At 41.3% G+C, this 18,081-nt stretch overlaps 3 protein-coding genes across 9 annotated transcripts in view; 2 read left to right on the top strand and 1 right to left on the bottom strand.

Annotated features, from left to right (window-relative positions):
- Positions 1 to 7,108, bottom strand: part of LOC115581683 (metal transporter CNNM4) — a 45,931-nt gene extending 38,823 nt beyond the window's left edge. For all 7 annotated transcript variants that reach the window (XR_003984056.1, XM_030416970.1, XM_030416971.1 and 4 more), the window contains exon 1: positions 5,646 to 7,108. Coding sequence is in view for 6 of the 7 variants with exons in the window: in XM_030416970.1 (XP_030272830.1) it covers positions 5,646 to 7,059 (1,414 nt within the window). In the remaining variant the exon portion in view is untranslated. The remainder of the gene's footprint in view (positions 1 to 5,645) is intronic.
- A 2,907-nt stretch (positions 7,109 to 10,015) lies between these two features.
- Positions 10,016 to 13,032, top strand: LOC115581176 (nuclear factor 7, brain-like). The gene has a single exon (XM_030416069.1). It carries the CDS (start codon positions 10,246 to 10,248, stop codon positions 11,674 to 11,676), a length of 1,431 nt encoding a protein of 476 aa, XP_030271929.1. The 5' UTR covers positions 10,016 to 10,245; the 3' UTR covers positions 11,677 to 13,032.
- A 1,578-nt stretch (positions 13,033 to 14,610) lies between these two features.
- LOC115582177 (phospholipid-transporting ATPase ID-like) overlaps positions 14,611 to 18,081 on the top strand; it is a 42,132-nt gene continuing 38,661 nt past the window's right edge. Inside the window, exon 1 of the mRNA XM_030417972.1 lies at positions 14,611 to 14,750. The gene's annotated coding sequence lies outside the window, so the exon portion shown is untranslated. The remainder of the gene's footprint in view (positions 14,751 to 18,081) is intronic.

Genomic DNA, 18,081 nt, shown 5'->3' with positions numbered 1-18,081 from the left:
TTATCCGGTCTACATAATGCCAGAGGTGCTGTAGTTAAACCTACAGGTTCTGTCTGACAGATGATCAAAAATCCCAAATTTTCTATTTTCAGTCATGAGAGAAAAGCAGCAAGTCTTTGCATTTAAGAAGAATAGTTGACAATTTTTCCCATGATAAATGACAACTACTTGACTGTCCACATTTTTGCCAGTTCACTTTCTGTTTAATCAATGTTCCTACAGTTATCACCTCATGGTGTCTGAAAGGGTTGTTGTGAATCCCTCGATCTGCACCAAAAAGTGGAATCACTTGTTGGCTTGCTGAATTTCACTGAAAACTGTTGAGACGTTTTGTTTAAAGATATACTGCTACCTCACAGAAAAACGGTCATTAAAACATTGCACACACAATCAGCTCTTAAAGGCTGGGTGGGGAGGTCAGATAAAGTGCCACAACACTGATAAACAAGCAGACAATGCAGACGGCCCCGACAACCACAAACAAAACACAAGCTGGTTAATTTCCTGAGAGGCTCAAAGTGTTTGATGTTCTACTGGAATGTTGTCTTTACCGTTAAAGTCCTAAACGTTGCCTCCAGACTCACATGCAGTCTCTTGTAGAATCACAAATTATAATAGTAGTGCAGAAAAGTGCAGGAATTACTAAATTACAACTGAAATACCTCCCAAAATAATTCAATATTTTCTGTCTTTTTCGCCTTTGATATTACATTTCAAACAAGACGTCCACATATTGTCACTTAAATGATATTATTTCTCTGCTACAAGAAGAAAATAAGACTTCATCCAGCTAAGGAGTGAGACATCTCACCTCTATCTCATCTCTGTTGAGAGCTGCACATGCACAGTACCTGGGCTTTTATTAGTAAGGCGGGAGGCAATAAGAATAGATACTTTTTTACTTCAGTCTTCCTTCAAATTGTCATTTGACAAGTCAGGTAATGCTGATTGTGCCCATTGACAGTGAAGTACAAAGCCAGATATTAGTGGGTATTAGTGGGTTTTTTGACCCATGTGAAAGGACAGTTACAGATATCCATTAGCTTTGTGTTCAATCCGGACAGTAAACGATATGTTCACCATCAAGAATTATTTTTTTTTTTTTTCGATGAATAGAATAATCTTTTCGGTCCATAAAATGGAGAAAAGTATGCCCATCACAATCTCTCAAAGCCCCACGAGCACAATTCAAATTACTTCTTTTGTCAAATGAAAAAAAGTAGTAAGTTGTAGTAAAATTAAAAAGGATTATTGCAAGAGGACTGTGTTTTAGCTGTTTATAACTTATTACAATATGAATTATAGGGAAAATACTGGTAAAACTAAGACATACAAGCACAAATAAAGACTGTCTTGCATGTGTTTGTCTTGATCTTTGTCTTTAAGCAAGGCAAACTCCCTGATGCCATAATGTAGGCTAATGTAACACACTACTTGTGGGTACAACATGTGACAGTCTGTTGACAGAGTGTAATGTGCCTCCAGTGAATTCATGGTTCACTTGTGTTTGTGTGTTTTCTAAATTATGCCTTAAGTCCAGTCTGCATGAATTTAAACCTAGATGAGAGGCAAACATTGGCACTATCAACATTTTATCACTTAAATTTTCAATGTAAAGATGAACCAGGAGTCAACTGAGTAAATCTCAGTTTGTTTTACATCTTGAACTATTATTATCCACAATCCACACCCTCTTATATAAATAAACTCTCCTTAGTTGCATATTTTCTCCTTTTCTTTGATGTCTGCTGTTTCTATTTCCTGCAATGACAGTCAGCCTATCATTAAAATTTTATCTGCTCTAATAAGGTCACCTCATAGACCATCTGAAAGGTCACATCTTGTTTACTGAAAAGGCTGCTGCACACTGTGAAGGAGAATGTCAGAGTAAACAGTATTGAAAACCTCCATTGCTATCAATTCTGAAGGGAACTTGAGCCCAAACGTCTGCCTACAGAGTGTATTTGATTATAGAAGCCCCTGGATACACACACCAACTCTGTTGGATGCCATCACCATGGTAACCGATGCCAAGCGGCAAGTGAGAGGAACTTGAGATGTGAGCGGGGAGTCAGGTCAGCGAGGAAACAGAGGCCCGGCAGGCCAATCAAGCTGGAGGCTGACATGGTCAAAAGAAAGTGTTTGACAATCTCTACAAATCAAGTACTCGTTACCGTCTTTTTAGCACTCCTTGGAAGATTATCTGTCAATCAATCAGTGTCAGGAAAGCGATGACATTATATTTCCTGTGGATGTTCTAGTGTTTGCCTGTTTGCTAACAGACATTGTTGCTAAGTTTAGTGCCAGTTTTATTTAAAAAAAATTAAATGATCATGATCTCTCAAGTTAAAAGTCTACAGGATGCTTGATGATTATGTAGATGAAAAATACCAAGAAATAGATGAGATCTGCTTTCACATGCAACCAGTTAAGAGAGACTTCAAAGACCATCCACAGCTGCATATCAACCCTGTAATTCTTTACTCTATACAATGTGCAGGCTCTCGTCTATAAATGAAGGGCCACTCAAACTTAGAGAGATTAATTTCCGCTGTTTCTGGGAGTGAGAAATAAAGTACAGATTCTTTCCCCTGTTCCTCATCTCCAATCATACATATAAGTATATTTAAAACAGTACGATCAAAGACTCTCTACCCGTTTTTCTGATATGGAGAAATCTACGGTACACTCATTCTTAAAAGAATTCATGCTGCTTTAGAAAGAAAAGCCATGTTGTTCACAGCTTGGTCAGCCTCCTGGAGTACTGAACTGCAGATTTGAACAGATCAGATTTTTGCAGTAGAAGCCACTTCACGTGAAACATTCAGTACTTGCTCTATGTCTGGCTATATTTATTATTATCTGTTAAGCTGGCAGACACACTGTTTTCACAAACCTAGTGTAAAAGATTTCTTAAACTGACTTCAAGTCAAGATAGGAGACAAACCACTTAAAGCATTCAGAATAAGAGGTCCACAAACGCCAGAGATTTTTGTTATATGACAACTGGCCACTTTATACCAGGCAAACTGAATAAACATGTCAGCCAATTGTGTTGTTGCACTGATGCGAGCGCACAGTTGAGATTCAAGACAGTTTCAGCCCATTTGGTGCGGCTGCAGACCAAATTTGACTAAGCACGGTAAAGGAGGGTATCGCGCTGATGCACAGGGAAGGTGAGGTTATTCACACCTTCAACATTAATCTTTCACATGTGTTATAGTGCTCTGGTGGGATGAGCTGACGACGTCACGTCAGGATCGAGCTTTTTGGGCTTTTTGTCTTAAATCAGATTTCACTGGTGGTTGATGTCCTGGCGACCACTTAAATTAAAGTAACAGCTCTTTCCTGCCTGCAACACAGCATAGAAACAGTATTTGATGGAATAAGATACCCCCAAAACATGATGTCACATCATCACACTTTTCCCGCGATACTCAGCCTCAAGCTCAGTTTTTCGGTCACGTCTCATGGTTTATCTATGTGACAAGATATGAGGTTTCAGACCGTTGAGGGCTAGATTTGTAAGACATTTCCGCTTGAAGGGAGGCCATACGTCATGAAGCAGTTGCCTAAAGCTTTGTAAAATGCTGCAACAACCCTCGAGTATTAGGTTGAATATGATTAGATCTGGTAGAAATAGCCATGAATTTGCCTTTTTACTTCAGTCTTTCTTTCAAACTCACGTTGTCTGAGCGCTGCTTGAACAAGGACAGCTTGAAAATGTTTTAAATGCCAACGTGCATCTCAGCATCAGGTGGGTGAAAATGTGTGTGTCAACCAGGATGTCATGTTCCCATCAGAGCTGATAGGAGCTGGAGCCGATACTGTGACTACTGCTGAGTCATTTGACCCAGGAATTGTGCCGATTGTAGCCTTTCACACTGACGACATAAGCCAGACGTTAGTGGGGTTTTTGTCCAGTGTGAAAGGGGTACGTGTGTCATAACCATTTACAGTAAATCTCTCTGCCAAACTCTGAGCCATATGGACTGGTTTCAACTGTGTGTGTGTGTGTGTGTGTGTGTGTGTGTGTGTGTGTGTGTGTGTGTGTGTGTGTGTGTGTGTGTGTGTGCGCATGTGGGCACTACAGCTTGTTGCCAAATCCTCCCACCAAGCCTAAGAAGACAGGCCGCAGAGCAGTTCCCTTGCCAAAAATGTCACAACGCGCCGTGCACCACCACCACAGCAACTCAAAAGTCAATCTTCAGCGGCTGATCACAGATGTGTTTACAGTAACAGTGACAGAAGTGAATCAAGAGACTGGTGTTCTCTTCAGGTGCATTTAGGGAGACAAAATCATACTGGCTCAAACAAGGCGCTGATAGTGCAAAGTTTAGTTAAGTTCTAACGTCTTACAGTCTAACACTTGCTGCTACGGACAGAAAGACAATCAGTCATTCCTCATCGTACTGAGATAGAGACACAGCAAGTGTGTGTGTGTGTGTGTGTGTGTGTGTGTGTGTGTGTGTGTGTGTGTGTGTGTGTCTACTGTCTGTGACCTTGAGACGAGATGCCTGTGAAAGGAAAAATACATCCCTGCAGGGGATGGCGTCAGTGTGTGTGCATCCTCCTGAGAGAGGGAGTGAGCACATGTGTGCGTATTTGTGTCCTGTGCACGCGCGTGTGCGTGTGTGTGTGTGTGTGTGTGTGTGTGCGTGCATGCATGCGTGTGTGTGTGTGTGTGCATGGGCTGTAAGAGGAAATGCAGAAAGAGAGAAGCAAAACTGGGAAGTGTTTTTGATATCACCAATCACGAATCTGACAGACGGTTACATTTGATTCCTAAAAAAGCCTCGTCACCATCACCAGCAGAGTATGGCTGCACCATGTGGTGCATGATGCGGTTATTTTGACAGATCTTGTGATATGATTCATGAGGGAATGAATAAAATGTCCACTAAAGAAACTAATAAAATCAAGATGATGTGACATTCGTTGAGGTTTGTGTCAAACAAGCATCTGGGGAAAATCTCAGTTTCGTCACATATTTTATGAAATGTTTTGTGATTTTGGACTGTAAGAAACAAACGTACCTTCTCTGTGCTAACACCTGCCAAGGATGTCGACAGGCTAACAACAGCTTCAAACTTAAAACTAAAACTAAAGCAGCTTAGACATCAAACATCTCACAACAAGTAGTCATGTAATGTCAGTTTAACTGCGAGACAGTCAACTTCATCCCGACACTCTGGATAACGGCAGCAGCAGAATAACAAAGGTTTCCCTTACTAATCAACAAACAATAGTAAACATTGTAGGGCTTTTTCTATACCATGTCGCAGGCAAGATAACTGCAGACATCACAAGATGGCCATGCATTTTATTGCTTGGCCTGCTACACAAAAAGAGTCAAAGGTCAAACCCTCTGCAACCTCCTTGTTTAAACACAGCCTGACTGCTCACTATATCAGGAAAATAGGAGCAGTGGTTGTAACACACACACACACACACCACAACAAACTTAAGCCTCAAAAATGAGCATCAAGTTCAGACAAAACCTCTGACAGTCTCATAAACAACCAACACTGTGAGCTCAGTAAGAAACATGTCAGACCGACTCTCTGGGCCACAAATCCCTGCTACCTGTGTTGGACAACCACACAACTAATCAGGGCTTTTATCATCATCAGCTCCCCACAAACCTTTCTTGAACTCCTCCAGCATGGAGTCCAGCTTGGTGTCGTGGAAGACAAAGTGGACCGGGTGGTTGTAGAACTTGGTGATGGTCTTGAGGGTGGTGCAGTCGTCCGGGTCCACGAAGGCAAGGTCCTTGACGAAGAGGATGTCCACGATGTTGGACCGCTCGCCCTCGTACACAGGGATCCTGGTGTATCCGCTCTCCATGATCTCGGACATGGTGTTGAAGTCCAGCACGGCGTCGCTGTGGATCATGAAGCAGTTGGAGATGGGGGTCATGACATCCTCCACGGTTTTGCTCCGGAGCTCCAGCGCGCCTTGGATCATGTTGAGCTCCTCTTTGACCAGGTCGTTGTACGGCTCGGTGACTTTCAGCATCTCCACCAGCTTCTCCCTGTTGTACACGGTGCCGATCTCCTGGCCCAGGACGCAGTCGAGGATCTTGCTGATGGGCCACGACAGGGGGAAGGTTAACAGCATGAACAGCTTGGTGGCCAGGACGGTGTTCGCCCCGACAGCCAGGCCGTGCCGGGAGCACAGCGCCTGCGGGACGATCTCTCCGAAAATAACGATGCCGATGGTGGAGGCGATCACAGCGCCCACCCCGGACTTGGTGAGGTCGTCCAGGAGGGTGGTGAGGGTGGTGTTTACTAGGACGTTACCGAGGAGCAGCGAGCACAGCAGGTAGTTACCCTTCCTGCGGACGGGCTCGATCTTCCGCGCGTACTTCTTCTCCTTCTCGGTGCCGCAGCTCTGCACGATGCGGAGCTCCATCGGGTCCAGCGCCATCAGCCCCAGGTTGAGCCCGCTGAACATGCCGGATAGCACAAGCAGGAAGGCGATGATGATCGCCTGCAGCCAGATGGGCAGCAGGGACTTCTCCTCCTCCACCACCCGCAGTCTGCCGTCAATGTCGTCCAGCATGGACCACACCGGCTCCCTGTCATCCTTGCCGCGGACGCACAAGCCGAACACCTTCACCACCTCGCTCTTTCGGAGCTGCTTGATCCTGACTTGGAGCAGCCCGGAGGTGTTCTCGTTGCTTACGTTCATGGACCCTGACACCACTATATCCTTCGTGAGCTCGGAGCAAGTCCTATTGACGTGGACCATGATTGCGCCGAAAGTATCATTCTCTTTAACACTAGTGTAAAGTTCCGTGAAGCCGATGAGCTTGGAGCTGTCCGGGTACAAGTGGAGCCCGTAGAACCTGAGGAGGGTGTTGCTGCCCTCGGTCACCTGAATAACCCCTCTCTCGGTGGTCTGGGCCGGCAGGTCGCTCTTCTCCAGCCTCATGCCGAGTATCCGAGTGTTGCCCCTTGACTCCGGGGCCGCCGCTTCGGCCTGCCTGCCCACGAAAACACAGGAAAGGACGAATAAAGTTAGCGTAAACCCGCGTCCACTCGAGTCTATCGCCATGTTTGTTTCGCTCTCTGTGAACGGGGGAACTGACGTCACCTACTCGTTACCGCAGGGCCGCCCGCTCATTTGCATGCCCGCATACCTCGAACATGCAGCCAATCAGCGGCGGAGACGTCACTCGACCGAGCCCCCTCAGTTTTAATTTTTAAGGTCGACTGATGTTGTCTTCTATTAAGGTCGACTACGTGGAGGGATTTTATTCTGCAGGATCCATTTTTGTTTAAAGGTGCACTATGTAGAACTTTTAATCAGAGGAGATTTTTATTAACTGATGTATAAATAAAAACAAACTCTCTTCATGTTCATGACTGAATGAAACAGAATAAACAAACTGACCTTAAAGAAAAATCAAATTTCATATTGTTTTACTTTGTTTGTATTTGGCAGACCCTACCACCTGTCTAAAGAAAACAGCATGTTTATTCAGTTATGAAAAAAGAAAATGTCTTCTCATTGATATTGTAAATGTCAAAATTTTGAGTTTGATATCTTCTCCAAAGCTATATAGGGTCGGCCATTGAGAGTTTTCTTGTATTTGTATCTTTTCATATTTCAAATTGAGAAGAAAACAAATCAATCAATGCCATGTCTTGTTGCTTAAAATTTTCTTGGTTTTTTGAAAAGTCCAAGTGAAGTAGATTACTGAGGGAGACAATACCAATTACCTTCACATTTAGTAAGATTACACTGGTCATGTGACTATTTTACATCATTCATTAATGTTCAAATAAATGAGATCCAAAATTAAATTGAAACACCTCTCTGTCAATTGTTTTTAACATGGTTCCTCTTCTAACATGTCAGATCTGGACAAAACTACAAACCATAGCACCACAAATGTTACTTGGTAATCACTCTAACTTACCTAAATGTCTTCAGTAAGTGTCTCTGTTAACAGTGCAAATTCACTCCATTATTGTATCGTTCTGTGGATAAAGGATGCTTTGAGGTGAAGGCAAGCAAGTTACAAAAGAGTGAGGAAGTAATTTTTTTGCAGCTTTATTAATGTGTTTTTTCTGTACATTTCTGACCATGCCTTTAGATGTGGCTGCACTGTGAATCATACAGGACTATATGAACCTGATACACAACCTAAGTCTGCATCAGCCAGAAAAGCAGAAACACACAGAAAAGCTGACATGGAGGAAACAAACAGACATTCTGTCAACTCTTCTCTGTGACCTACACTCTGTCTGGTAGGGAAGTCCTTAAACCATTTTCCCTCAATGAGGACTGAACAGAAGATGGTATAGGACAGACTGAACACCCACCTGCTCCATCAACATCTGACCTTTGGCCATGTTGGCGCCAAACGGAAACATACTTACTTGGGAGGCACTACAGCCAAGATTTTAAAAAAGATTATGTGATGAGAAAGAGTGAAGAAGATTTTACACTCAAAGGTCCTATTTTCCTGTTGGGGCAACGTTGTATAGGAACCTGTCTTCAATGAGAAAGGAGCTCCATCTTGTGGTCACATAACTTTCAGTGCAGCTTGTTGAGCATCTGTGGAAACTGAAATAGATGATATTCACATCTGCTTCTCCAAATACTAATAATCAGGTTTAAAATTGTTCTATATCTGGTGGATGCAGACCCAATAATGCAGTTATCAATGTGATTTTTCTGAAAATAAAAACTGTCACATACAAGAAAATCTCCAAAAGACAAACTTGGGCTCAACTTTTCTCTGAAGGAACTGCCTGTCTGTTTTGCTGCGAGACAAAATCTGGAACATTTAAAATGTTGTTTTTTCTCATTTGCTAACATGTGATGCACATCAGATGGATGCTGCTTCAATTAAACCATCAACAGTTTTGATTCAGAATTTTGTCTGTGTGGTTGTTTCCAGTTTCTTTACATACATATGTCAGATGGTCAGGTAACTTTATGGACTTTACAAAAAAAAGAAATATGATGAATGCAGATATTTTAAAATAAATTTGTTTAAAATGATGTATTATTTAACAAAATCCTCAACCGAAGTCTTTCATTTTTAACACTTATGGGCAAACTGTTAAGTTAACTTTTCCTTTTGTAAAGTCACTTAAAGACTTATATACATAGGCAAAGGGAATAAATCATATTGGAGGAGAGATGTGCAACCTCTTGTGTTTCTCTCAGTTAAACTTTGCTCTTAAAAAGAAACATAAACAGAAGCTCTGCAGTTGTTTGAACAAAATTAAAACCTTTTTTCTTTGTTAAGTGAAACAAAACATTCAACATCATTATTTTCAGATGATACCCTTATTTTGTTGAAAACGCTGCCAATACTAGGACAATACAAACTATGTTGCTATGTTGAATTGAGGGGAAATATCGAACTCTGAATGACATCCTCACAGTGTCATCTGCTGGTGACAACGTGACATAGCCAGGCACGCGGGAAGATGTTTTAAGTAGGGGGGGCTGCCAACTGAATGAATAAATGAGTGACGTCATCGTTGTTGTTTTTTTCTGCTACTGTACCCTAGCGCATCGCACACTACTGCTGTTTTCATCTTCTTTGTTGTCCTCCTCCTCGGTGATATTCGTTTTTGTTTTGTTTTTTAAATAGGCACAGTAACGTTACTTGTAACGTTACTAATATTCCTTTCTGTTTTACTCCACGTCCACGGTTGTCACTCGCCATTGTTGTTCTACTATTCGATGCTGAAGCGGCTTCCTGGTGAGGGAGTCTCCTCCACAAATATATATATTTTTTAATGTATTTTCCCACACATTCCCACAACTCTATTTACACCCCATATAATTTATATATATATATATATATATATATATATATATATATATATATATATATATATATATATATATGTATGTATGTATGTATGTATGTATGTATGTATATACTTTTTCTTTTATATATACCGGTATATTTATTTCAAACATTTAGGTTTACAGTGATGTTACACCCTGCAGCCACCATCAGGGGGGGCTGCAGCCCCGGAAGCTCCCCCCTTCCCGGGCTACTGGACATAGCAGCATTTATTATGGTAAAAATTTAACCCCGTGACAGAGGTGAAAGGAAACGAAAGTAAATTTTGACGTTGTTGAACAGAGCTGAGACGCCATTATAGGGTGTGAGATCTCTGCTGGAAAACAAATTGGTGAATTTCAAGCAATCAAGATTAGAGACAGAAACTTGGTGAGTCCTGCTGTGAAAAATATCTTTAGTAACAAATGGCTGAGAAACATTCTGCTCTATTTGAAAGTTTCCTGAGCTGCCATGTGTGTTCAGAGACTTTCAGAGATCCTGTGTCTCTGAGCTGCAACCACAGCTTCTGTTCAAGCTGCCTGAAAAAGTTCTGGGAACAAGCTGAAAACAAAAACTGTCCCATTTGTAAAAGAAAATGCTCCAAAGACAATACTGTGGTGAACTTTGCACTGAAGGAACTGGCTGACTCCTTTGCTGGGAGACAGAAATCTGGATCATCTGAGACAGAAAAGGGAGAGAAGAAGGTGGAGGTGGTGTGTAGTAAACATCAAGAAGAGCCTAAATTGTTCTGTGAGGACGAGCAGAGAGCTGTGTGTCATGTGTGTGACTTTCCTCACCATGCCGGTCACAAGGTGGTTCCTGTAGAACAAACAGTCAGTGAGCTGAAGGAGCAGCTGAAATCTGACTTGAAGTCTCTACAGGACAAGAGGAACAAATACAAACAAGTGAAGGAAACATACAATGAAGTGATTCAACACTCCAAGAAGCAGCTGTTGTCCACAGAGAGGCAGATCAGAGCAGAGTTCAACAAGCTCCACCAGTTCCTGAAAGAGGAAGAGGAGTCCAGACTGGCAGCTCTGAGGGAGGAAGAGGAGCAGAAGGGGAAGACTGTCAGCAGAGAGATGAAGATGATTGAGGAGCAGCTCTCCTCTCTGTCAGACAGTATCTGTGCTGTTGAAGAAGAGCTGCAGAAACACAACGTGCCATTCCTCAGCAGTTATAAAGCCACTCAGACCAGAGCCAGAGTCCCGTGCTCACTGTCAGATCCACAGCTGGTCTCAGGAGCGCTGATAGATGTGGCCAAACACCTGGGCAACCTGTCCTTCAGAGTCTGGGAGAAGATGAAGGACCAGGTCCACTTCAGTCCTGTCATTCTGGACCCAAACACTGCACACACCTGTCACCATCTGTCTAATGATCTGACCAGTGTGAGATATGGAGACACAAAGCAGCAACTTCCTGACAATCCAGAGAGATTCATGTCCTCTGTCACTGTTTTTGGCTCTGAGGGCTTCACCTCAGGGAAACACAGCTGGGAGGTGGAGGTGGGAGATCATCCTGGTTGGACTGTAGGTTTAGCAAAAGAGTCAGTTGACAGGAAGGGAAAGATATCACCTACACCAAAATATGGAATCTGGTGTTTATGGCATGGTGATGGAAAATACACTAATAGTCTTGGTAGGACTGTCGGAGAGGAGAAGAGTCTCCAGAGGATCAGAGTCCAGCTGGACTATGACAGGGGGGAGGTGTCCTTCTCCGACCGTGAAGACATGACTCACATCTACACTCACAGAGACACTTTCACTGAGAAACTCTTCCCATATTTCAACATTGGATATGCTGGTGATGCTAAAACTACTGATATCAAAATCTGTCAGAGTGATATTTCTCTGTGATGTTCAGGAATGTGAATTAATTGTTCCATCTTTAACACTCAGCATTACTGTATCATGATCGTTAGAGGTTTAAGAGACGTTAATCATAACACTTATTATTGTGAAACAGATCTGATTTGATGTTGACATCAAAGAAATGTTTCTGTCGTCTGACATAAATGATCCAAAGTGGTTTTCATGAACAAACCTGAAAACATTCACACCTCACTGCTTTTAATTCAACCTTTGAAAGACAATTACGATTTTATGCCAACCTAGATTAAAAAAAAGAGTACATCATGTTTGAATTAGATTTAAAATATACTGACATAATGTTGTATTATCCATTCTTAAACATGATACAAATCAATAATTTTATATTATAACTGAATATCCTGCTCAGAAGCATCTTATCTTTAATCAGACCACAATATAACATAAGCTGTATCCACTGAACCAAATATGTTGTGTGATTCTTTAACTTCTATCATCATCAGACATCAGTTTTTCTTTGTCAGATTATGGATCTTCTGATGATTCTTTCAGTTCCGATCATGTTTTAATTTCAGTTTTTACTCTTTACACTCAGAGTTCAGAGGATCAACACACATTTTGACTCTGACTGATTGTCTTTTTATTATCATTATTTGTTGTTGAGAGCCACAGAAAGGTTTTTTTCAGTGTCTCTTTTTGAGTGTCTTTTATTTTCTTGTATTGTTTTCATAAAAAAACTCACTGCAACAATATTTACTTAAATCACCTGTTTCTGCTCGAGTCACCAAGTGTTTGATTCTATTTTATTTATCCATCATAGGTGTGAACTCCTGCTTTTGATATTCTGTTTACTTTCAAATGGATGTCAACAACAATATGTTTTACGTTGTTTTGTAAATACTCTGATTGCACTGATGATGTTTTCTATGGTTTATAAAACAAATAGATTTATGATGTAAGTTCTGTCGACAAAAAAATGTGTCAAAATGTTTAAACTGGATGAAACAATTCTTTTCAAATCACAGCTGTTAATTTTCATGTTATTTTGTTTTGAGTCAAATAGCATCATATCATCAACTTCAGTTTGGGATATTTTTGGACCTTTTGATAATTTATTTCACGTTTGGATCAGTTGGAAACATGTTTTGATTTAATTTAGCTTTAATTCAGTCTCTCACTCTCACAGTGCTTCTTCATGCTGTATGTGACATCTGCTGTGGTGTAAACATGATCAATAACATGATAATAAATGTCTAGTTTATGCTCAATACAAGGGAAATTCCAACAGTACAGTTTTGTTTAATCTGAATCAACTTAATAAAATGTAAATCGGATGATGCAGCTTCACATGATGTGTCATTAAATCACAGCTTTGATACAAAATTGTGTCAACAAGGTTGTTTTCATTTTCTTGACAGACATCTGTCAAATGATTGTGTGAAAAACTACAAATAAAATCATAAAAGAAAATTATACAACATCTATAACAAGAATCCATTGTTTCATCTGAACTCATTGAAGGTTACATCATCATTTTTTAATCTTCAAAACAACAAATTCCTCAGTGAAACTCATCAACAACATCAACATTTATGGACGGACCAACTTATTCAGTTAATTTATTTTATAAAGTCACATGACTCATGAACTGATTGTATATAAAGAAACCTGAACCAGCCTCAAACCACCCTGATGAACCTGAACAGCTGAAAACATGTGAGGAATAAAACATGTCATACTGAAGAGTTGAGCAGCTTGTTTAATACTGATGGAGTTTTATTGATTGTCATGCTGGTCTGTTATTCATTTAATCTATTTATTTAAAGAAAAAAACAGCAGCAGAGAGAAACGTTCCAGTTGTTGCTAAACTGTGTACAGTGAAGTTGTGACAGTGTGTTGGTCCTCAGCTCTGTTACAGACAGCCTCATTGAAGAGAGGAAGTACTGAGGCTGGTACAGACACAGATGTAGTGATGCTGTCTGACATTATTTGCTCTGAAGGAGACTTCAGATTGTCACTAAAGATTTGCTTCTTTAAACAATTTGAGTCAGTCATTAGGACTGTATGATGCTAACACAGTGTGTGAAGGCTGTAGACATGATCAACATCTACAAGAAGAAAACAGAGTTTAAGAAATGGTTTCACTGTTACATTTGATTCATGTTGTAACAGACTTAATGCAGTTTTCAGGGACAACATGCTCACATGTGCATGATGTCATCAACATTATTGAATGACAGTATGTATACAGGAAGTGACTGCATGGACACATTCTTCTTCCTGTAAACGCCACACGATGGAGACAGAGAAGACATTTTGTTCACAGCCTGCTCATTTTGAACTGTGAACATTTTTTATTTCCACGTTCTGTGACTTACTGACATGAATATTATTGTCAGCTGCACAGGTTGATCAACAGCACCACCTCTTATCAGTTTCTGATGAATGTTTCCATCCTTCACAAAGATCCCGCTCTGTGTGTCAGACATACTGTATGTCAGGGTCACTGAGAAACTCATCACTGCTGTGGCTCTTCATGTGTCGCTTCATCAGACACCAATTCAGCCAAATCCTCTCAAAAACATAATTCAGACTAAATTATATCTTTTTAGCTTGTGCTGTTGTTGTATTTTTTTATTAATGTAATTTAGCACAAGTCAAGCTTAACAAAACAAGATGGGGTAACTCTCTAAAGCACCAGTTCATTAGAGAGCAAAGGCTGAGATGATACTCTGAAAACATTTTTGAACATCACCAAATACTTGACACCACGAAACGCTTCACCGTTAAAATACAGATCACTGACATCAGCAGCAGGGTGGTAATTACCGCTAGGAACCACGTGACCCGCGTGTTATCTCGTGCTAAAACAGCCAACAGTTGAGTTATAACTAAAAGGAGGAGGGAGAGGTGGAGAAAAGAGAGGAGGAGGAGGGTGGGGAGCATGAGAGAGGGAGGGGATCCGAGAGGCGGGTAGTGGGAAGCCCAGGAGGGAAACACTGGCCCTCGTCTCCTCTCGTAGTTGAGAGATTTTTCTTGTTCATCCACAGGACCCGCTGGCGACGCACGGCGCAGCGCACGAAGCCAGCCAGGGACGCACGGTAAGAAGACGCGGCGCGGCTCTGAGTTTTACTGAGCTTGGAGGAGTCGAGGTGAAGCGGCGAGTGGGTGTACAGGCTGGGATGGATTTGTTTTGTTTTTTGGAGGCGGGGGAGAAGAGATGGAGGAGGAAGATAGAAAGGCAGACAGGAAGCTAAAGTGAACGGGCTCCTCACTCTCTCTCTCTGTCCCCGTCTCTTGTCCTCCAGGGAGCCCCGAGCCTCAGAAAGTAACGGGAAGACGGAAAGAAAAAACACCCAGCTTCACTTTTATTAACTTTAGTCGCTTTGGTTGGGTGTTTGGTTTAACAGAGCTGCTGTTCAAAACTTCAACAAAACTTCTTACACGCAACATGTTTCACCTAAACACTCTTTAGCGAGATCACCAGAGTGTGTTTTGTTGTTTCTGATGGAGCATTGTTCATATGGAGGCACACTCGTTAGTGGGAGTGGAGACGCTGAGGGTGATGATTATAAACAGTGGGATCTATGGTTGTACGCACACTGTTGTTGTCCGTAAAAGTTGTGATGAATGATGAGTAATCTGTGCAGCGGAAGACAGTGAAGCACTCATTCATATCCTGTCTTGGTGTTGAGGCAGATCGTTTACTGTTCAGGGCCAGACAGTTGGGTGTGCGAGAGTGTTGGCTCTCAGCTGTAAATAACACAGGGGCTCAGCAAAAACAAAAGAAGTCAAGGGCTCCTGAACCCTCTGAAATACAAAACATTTGAGTAAACTAGAGCAGGTAAATTGGGTGGAGGATGAGTCTCGGAACAGACCCCGTAAACGTTTGGTGCCAGTCCAGATAAAGGGACCGATCCAGGTTTTGTTCGCCAATGTCATTCATTTCTAGGGAGTAATGTGTGGATCTCGATGAGAGAAATTTAGGCGTATTTAGTTTTTTGGTATCCATGAGTGAGCACAGTTTGAGGTGGACCCAAATACAAATCTGGATCCTGTGGATTCACATATATTTTATATGTTATTGATTTAGGCTGGATTGAGTGGAAAGGCACTGTTGGGCCTTGGCCGAGGTGCACTCTACTATTTTAAAACATGGAATAAAAAGTTCCAAGCCCACAATGTAGAGTGAAATGTACACTGTATGTGTATCACAGCAGAAAAAACTGAACTGACTGGTTAATTGGACAGAAATAACCTAGACATGTAAATTACTGTAGGAACTGGAATGTGACTGAACCTCAGCTGCTTCATCTAAACCAACGCAAGCTCTGAAAGGGTCATGTGAGGTAATACCTTGAATTTGATCTCGATAACTTCTCAACGTGCACAAATTAATTTCACGTGGGCCAGAGTCCAAGTTTGTGTCACAGCTTGACGGCAGTTCATTGTCGGACGACGGCGCGTATGCCAGAGTGGCTGAGTCTGGAGCATAGAGGAGATTATTAAATTTAAAAGGTCAATCAAAATGTCAGGGTTTTATCAGGTAAGATGAGAGGAGGAGTGGCTCCGTGGCCTGAGAGGTCAGGTGAATTATTCAGAGGTTGATTGTCCGGGTCTTTTCGATGCAGCGCTGGGGGCTCGATGCTGTATTGTGCCCTCGTGTCATAACTGCCTCTCACTTTTCCATTCTTGCTTTGTTAATGTTTATCGTCGATGGACAAAAAAGACTGGACGGGCGATAGGCTTTCATCTTCGTATATCTTCTGTTCACACATGCAGAGTCACAAATCAGTTCAGTTTTTAATGTTCTCAGAGATATAGATCTCTATGAGCGGTGGTGTTATTTTTGCCCAGGCCTCATTTTCTTCACTTTCAGACGTGAGTCAAAAAAAAATTAAAAACTTCCCCATTCGCTCTCAGTCAGATCTACTGAGAAAACTGTCATTAATCAGTAATCCTAAACAAAACACTGTCAGTTTGTTATCTTCTATTCATTTATTCAACCTAGGTGTCGGTCAGACTGAGATCTGTCAGTGACATTGACAGATAGATACAAGAGACAAGGACGTATGATAAAAGGGAAATTAACAACCAGTAGTCAGGAGCAGGCGTCATTATAGCTGCCTCGCTGTTAAGTAAAAGTACCAATTTTTACAACAATGTGAAAATACTCCGTTACAAGTAAGCTGTGCATTAATGTAATTGGCCCTGTGACTGATGAATTGTCACGGAACACTTAGATTGATTAGATAATACTTGATTACATTTTAACTACACTTAAGGAGTTTCGTCCAGGGTAGGCTGGCGAAAAACAACATTTCACGCCACGATTATCCTGTCCAATTTAATTGCGATTCAAGATGTGATCCCTGTATTCATCAAAACTAGTAAAAGTAAAAACTAAAAGTGCACTAAAATATACTAAGATCACTTCAACCTTTCACAATGTGAGAACATGTGATCATGAAAATTCACCACGATCAACTTATTGTCGGTGTTGTTAATCGCTAACTACGATAAAAAATATTTTTCTGTCCCATCCCTAGTCCAGGGGTTCCCAACCTAGAGGTCGCAAAGAAATCAGAGGGCTCGTGAGACGACTGATGGGAGATTCAAGAAGGAAAAACGAAGATCGACTGCACAAATTGTTTATTTAGAACAATGCAAGGATTTCAAATGTCAATCAAATGTTTTCTGGTGTCAAACATGTAGCCGCAACCATCAATAAATGTTGTAGTTGAATAGGGAAACCATTTACTTCTGAGTTGTAGAGAAGTATAAAGTAGCATAAAATGGAAATACCCAGATATGTGAGTAAATGTACTTAGTTGGGCTACTTTAAAGAAATCAATGTAATTGCTCCTCTCTGGTGGTATTGTTTGCTGGTGATTTATGGGTAAAAAGCTAGTTAAAATATTATCAGGCTGCAACTATAGAATTTTAATTACATACATATACATGCCACCAATACTTCTTCTATTGGTTTTAAAAGTTGATGTGTTTTGTCTTCTGTGGTCACAGTTCCTATCTGAGGCACAGAATTAGCGGAAAACCAACAAGCAGAAACAAACATGGTCTTTGTGGTTCAGTGACACAGAAAACAGTGAAACAAAAGGAACTATTAGCGCCCACCCAGGAAGCTAAAACCCAAAGCTGTGCCCACCAGATGTTCACCATTCCAAACAATGTAAATGATTGGTAAACAACAATTGGTTCATTAATCACTCAGTTGTTTTATTACAGTTGATTTTTAAATGAAGTGCATCGTTGAATCTTGTGCACAAGTATTGGTTCCTATTTGTGGTGGGTGGAGTCAGATTAGCAGGTTTGAGCTCACTTCCTGCGTACAAACTGCTGACGTCAGTGAAAGTCATTTTACCATCACTTTGAGTTAAGAACTTTGTCCAGATAAAATAGTCAAAAATGAAA

Source organism: Sparus aurata, chromosome 5 (genome assembly GCF_900880675.1).
Source record: "Sparus aurata chromosome 5, fSpaAur1.1, whole genome shotgun sequence".
In the NCBI taxonomy this organism is placed as follows: Eukaryota; Metazoa; Chordata; class Actinopteri; order Spariformes; family Sparidae; genus Sparus; species Sparus aurata.
The sequence above is the reverse complement of the archived record's forward strand: the minus strand, read 5'-3'. Positions and strand labels throughout refer to the sequence as shown.

What these genes read in the sequence shown, in the direction of transcription:
- LOC115581176 (XM_030416069.1), top strand. Translation starts at nt 10,246, where the DNA reads ATGGCTGAGAAACATTCTGCTCTATTTGAAAGTTTCCTGAGCTGCCAT.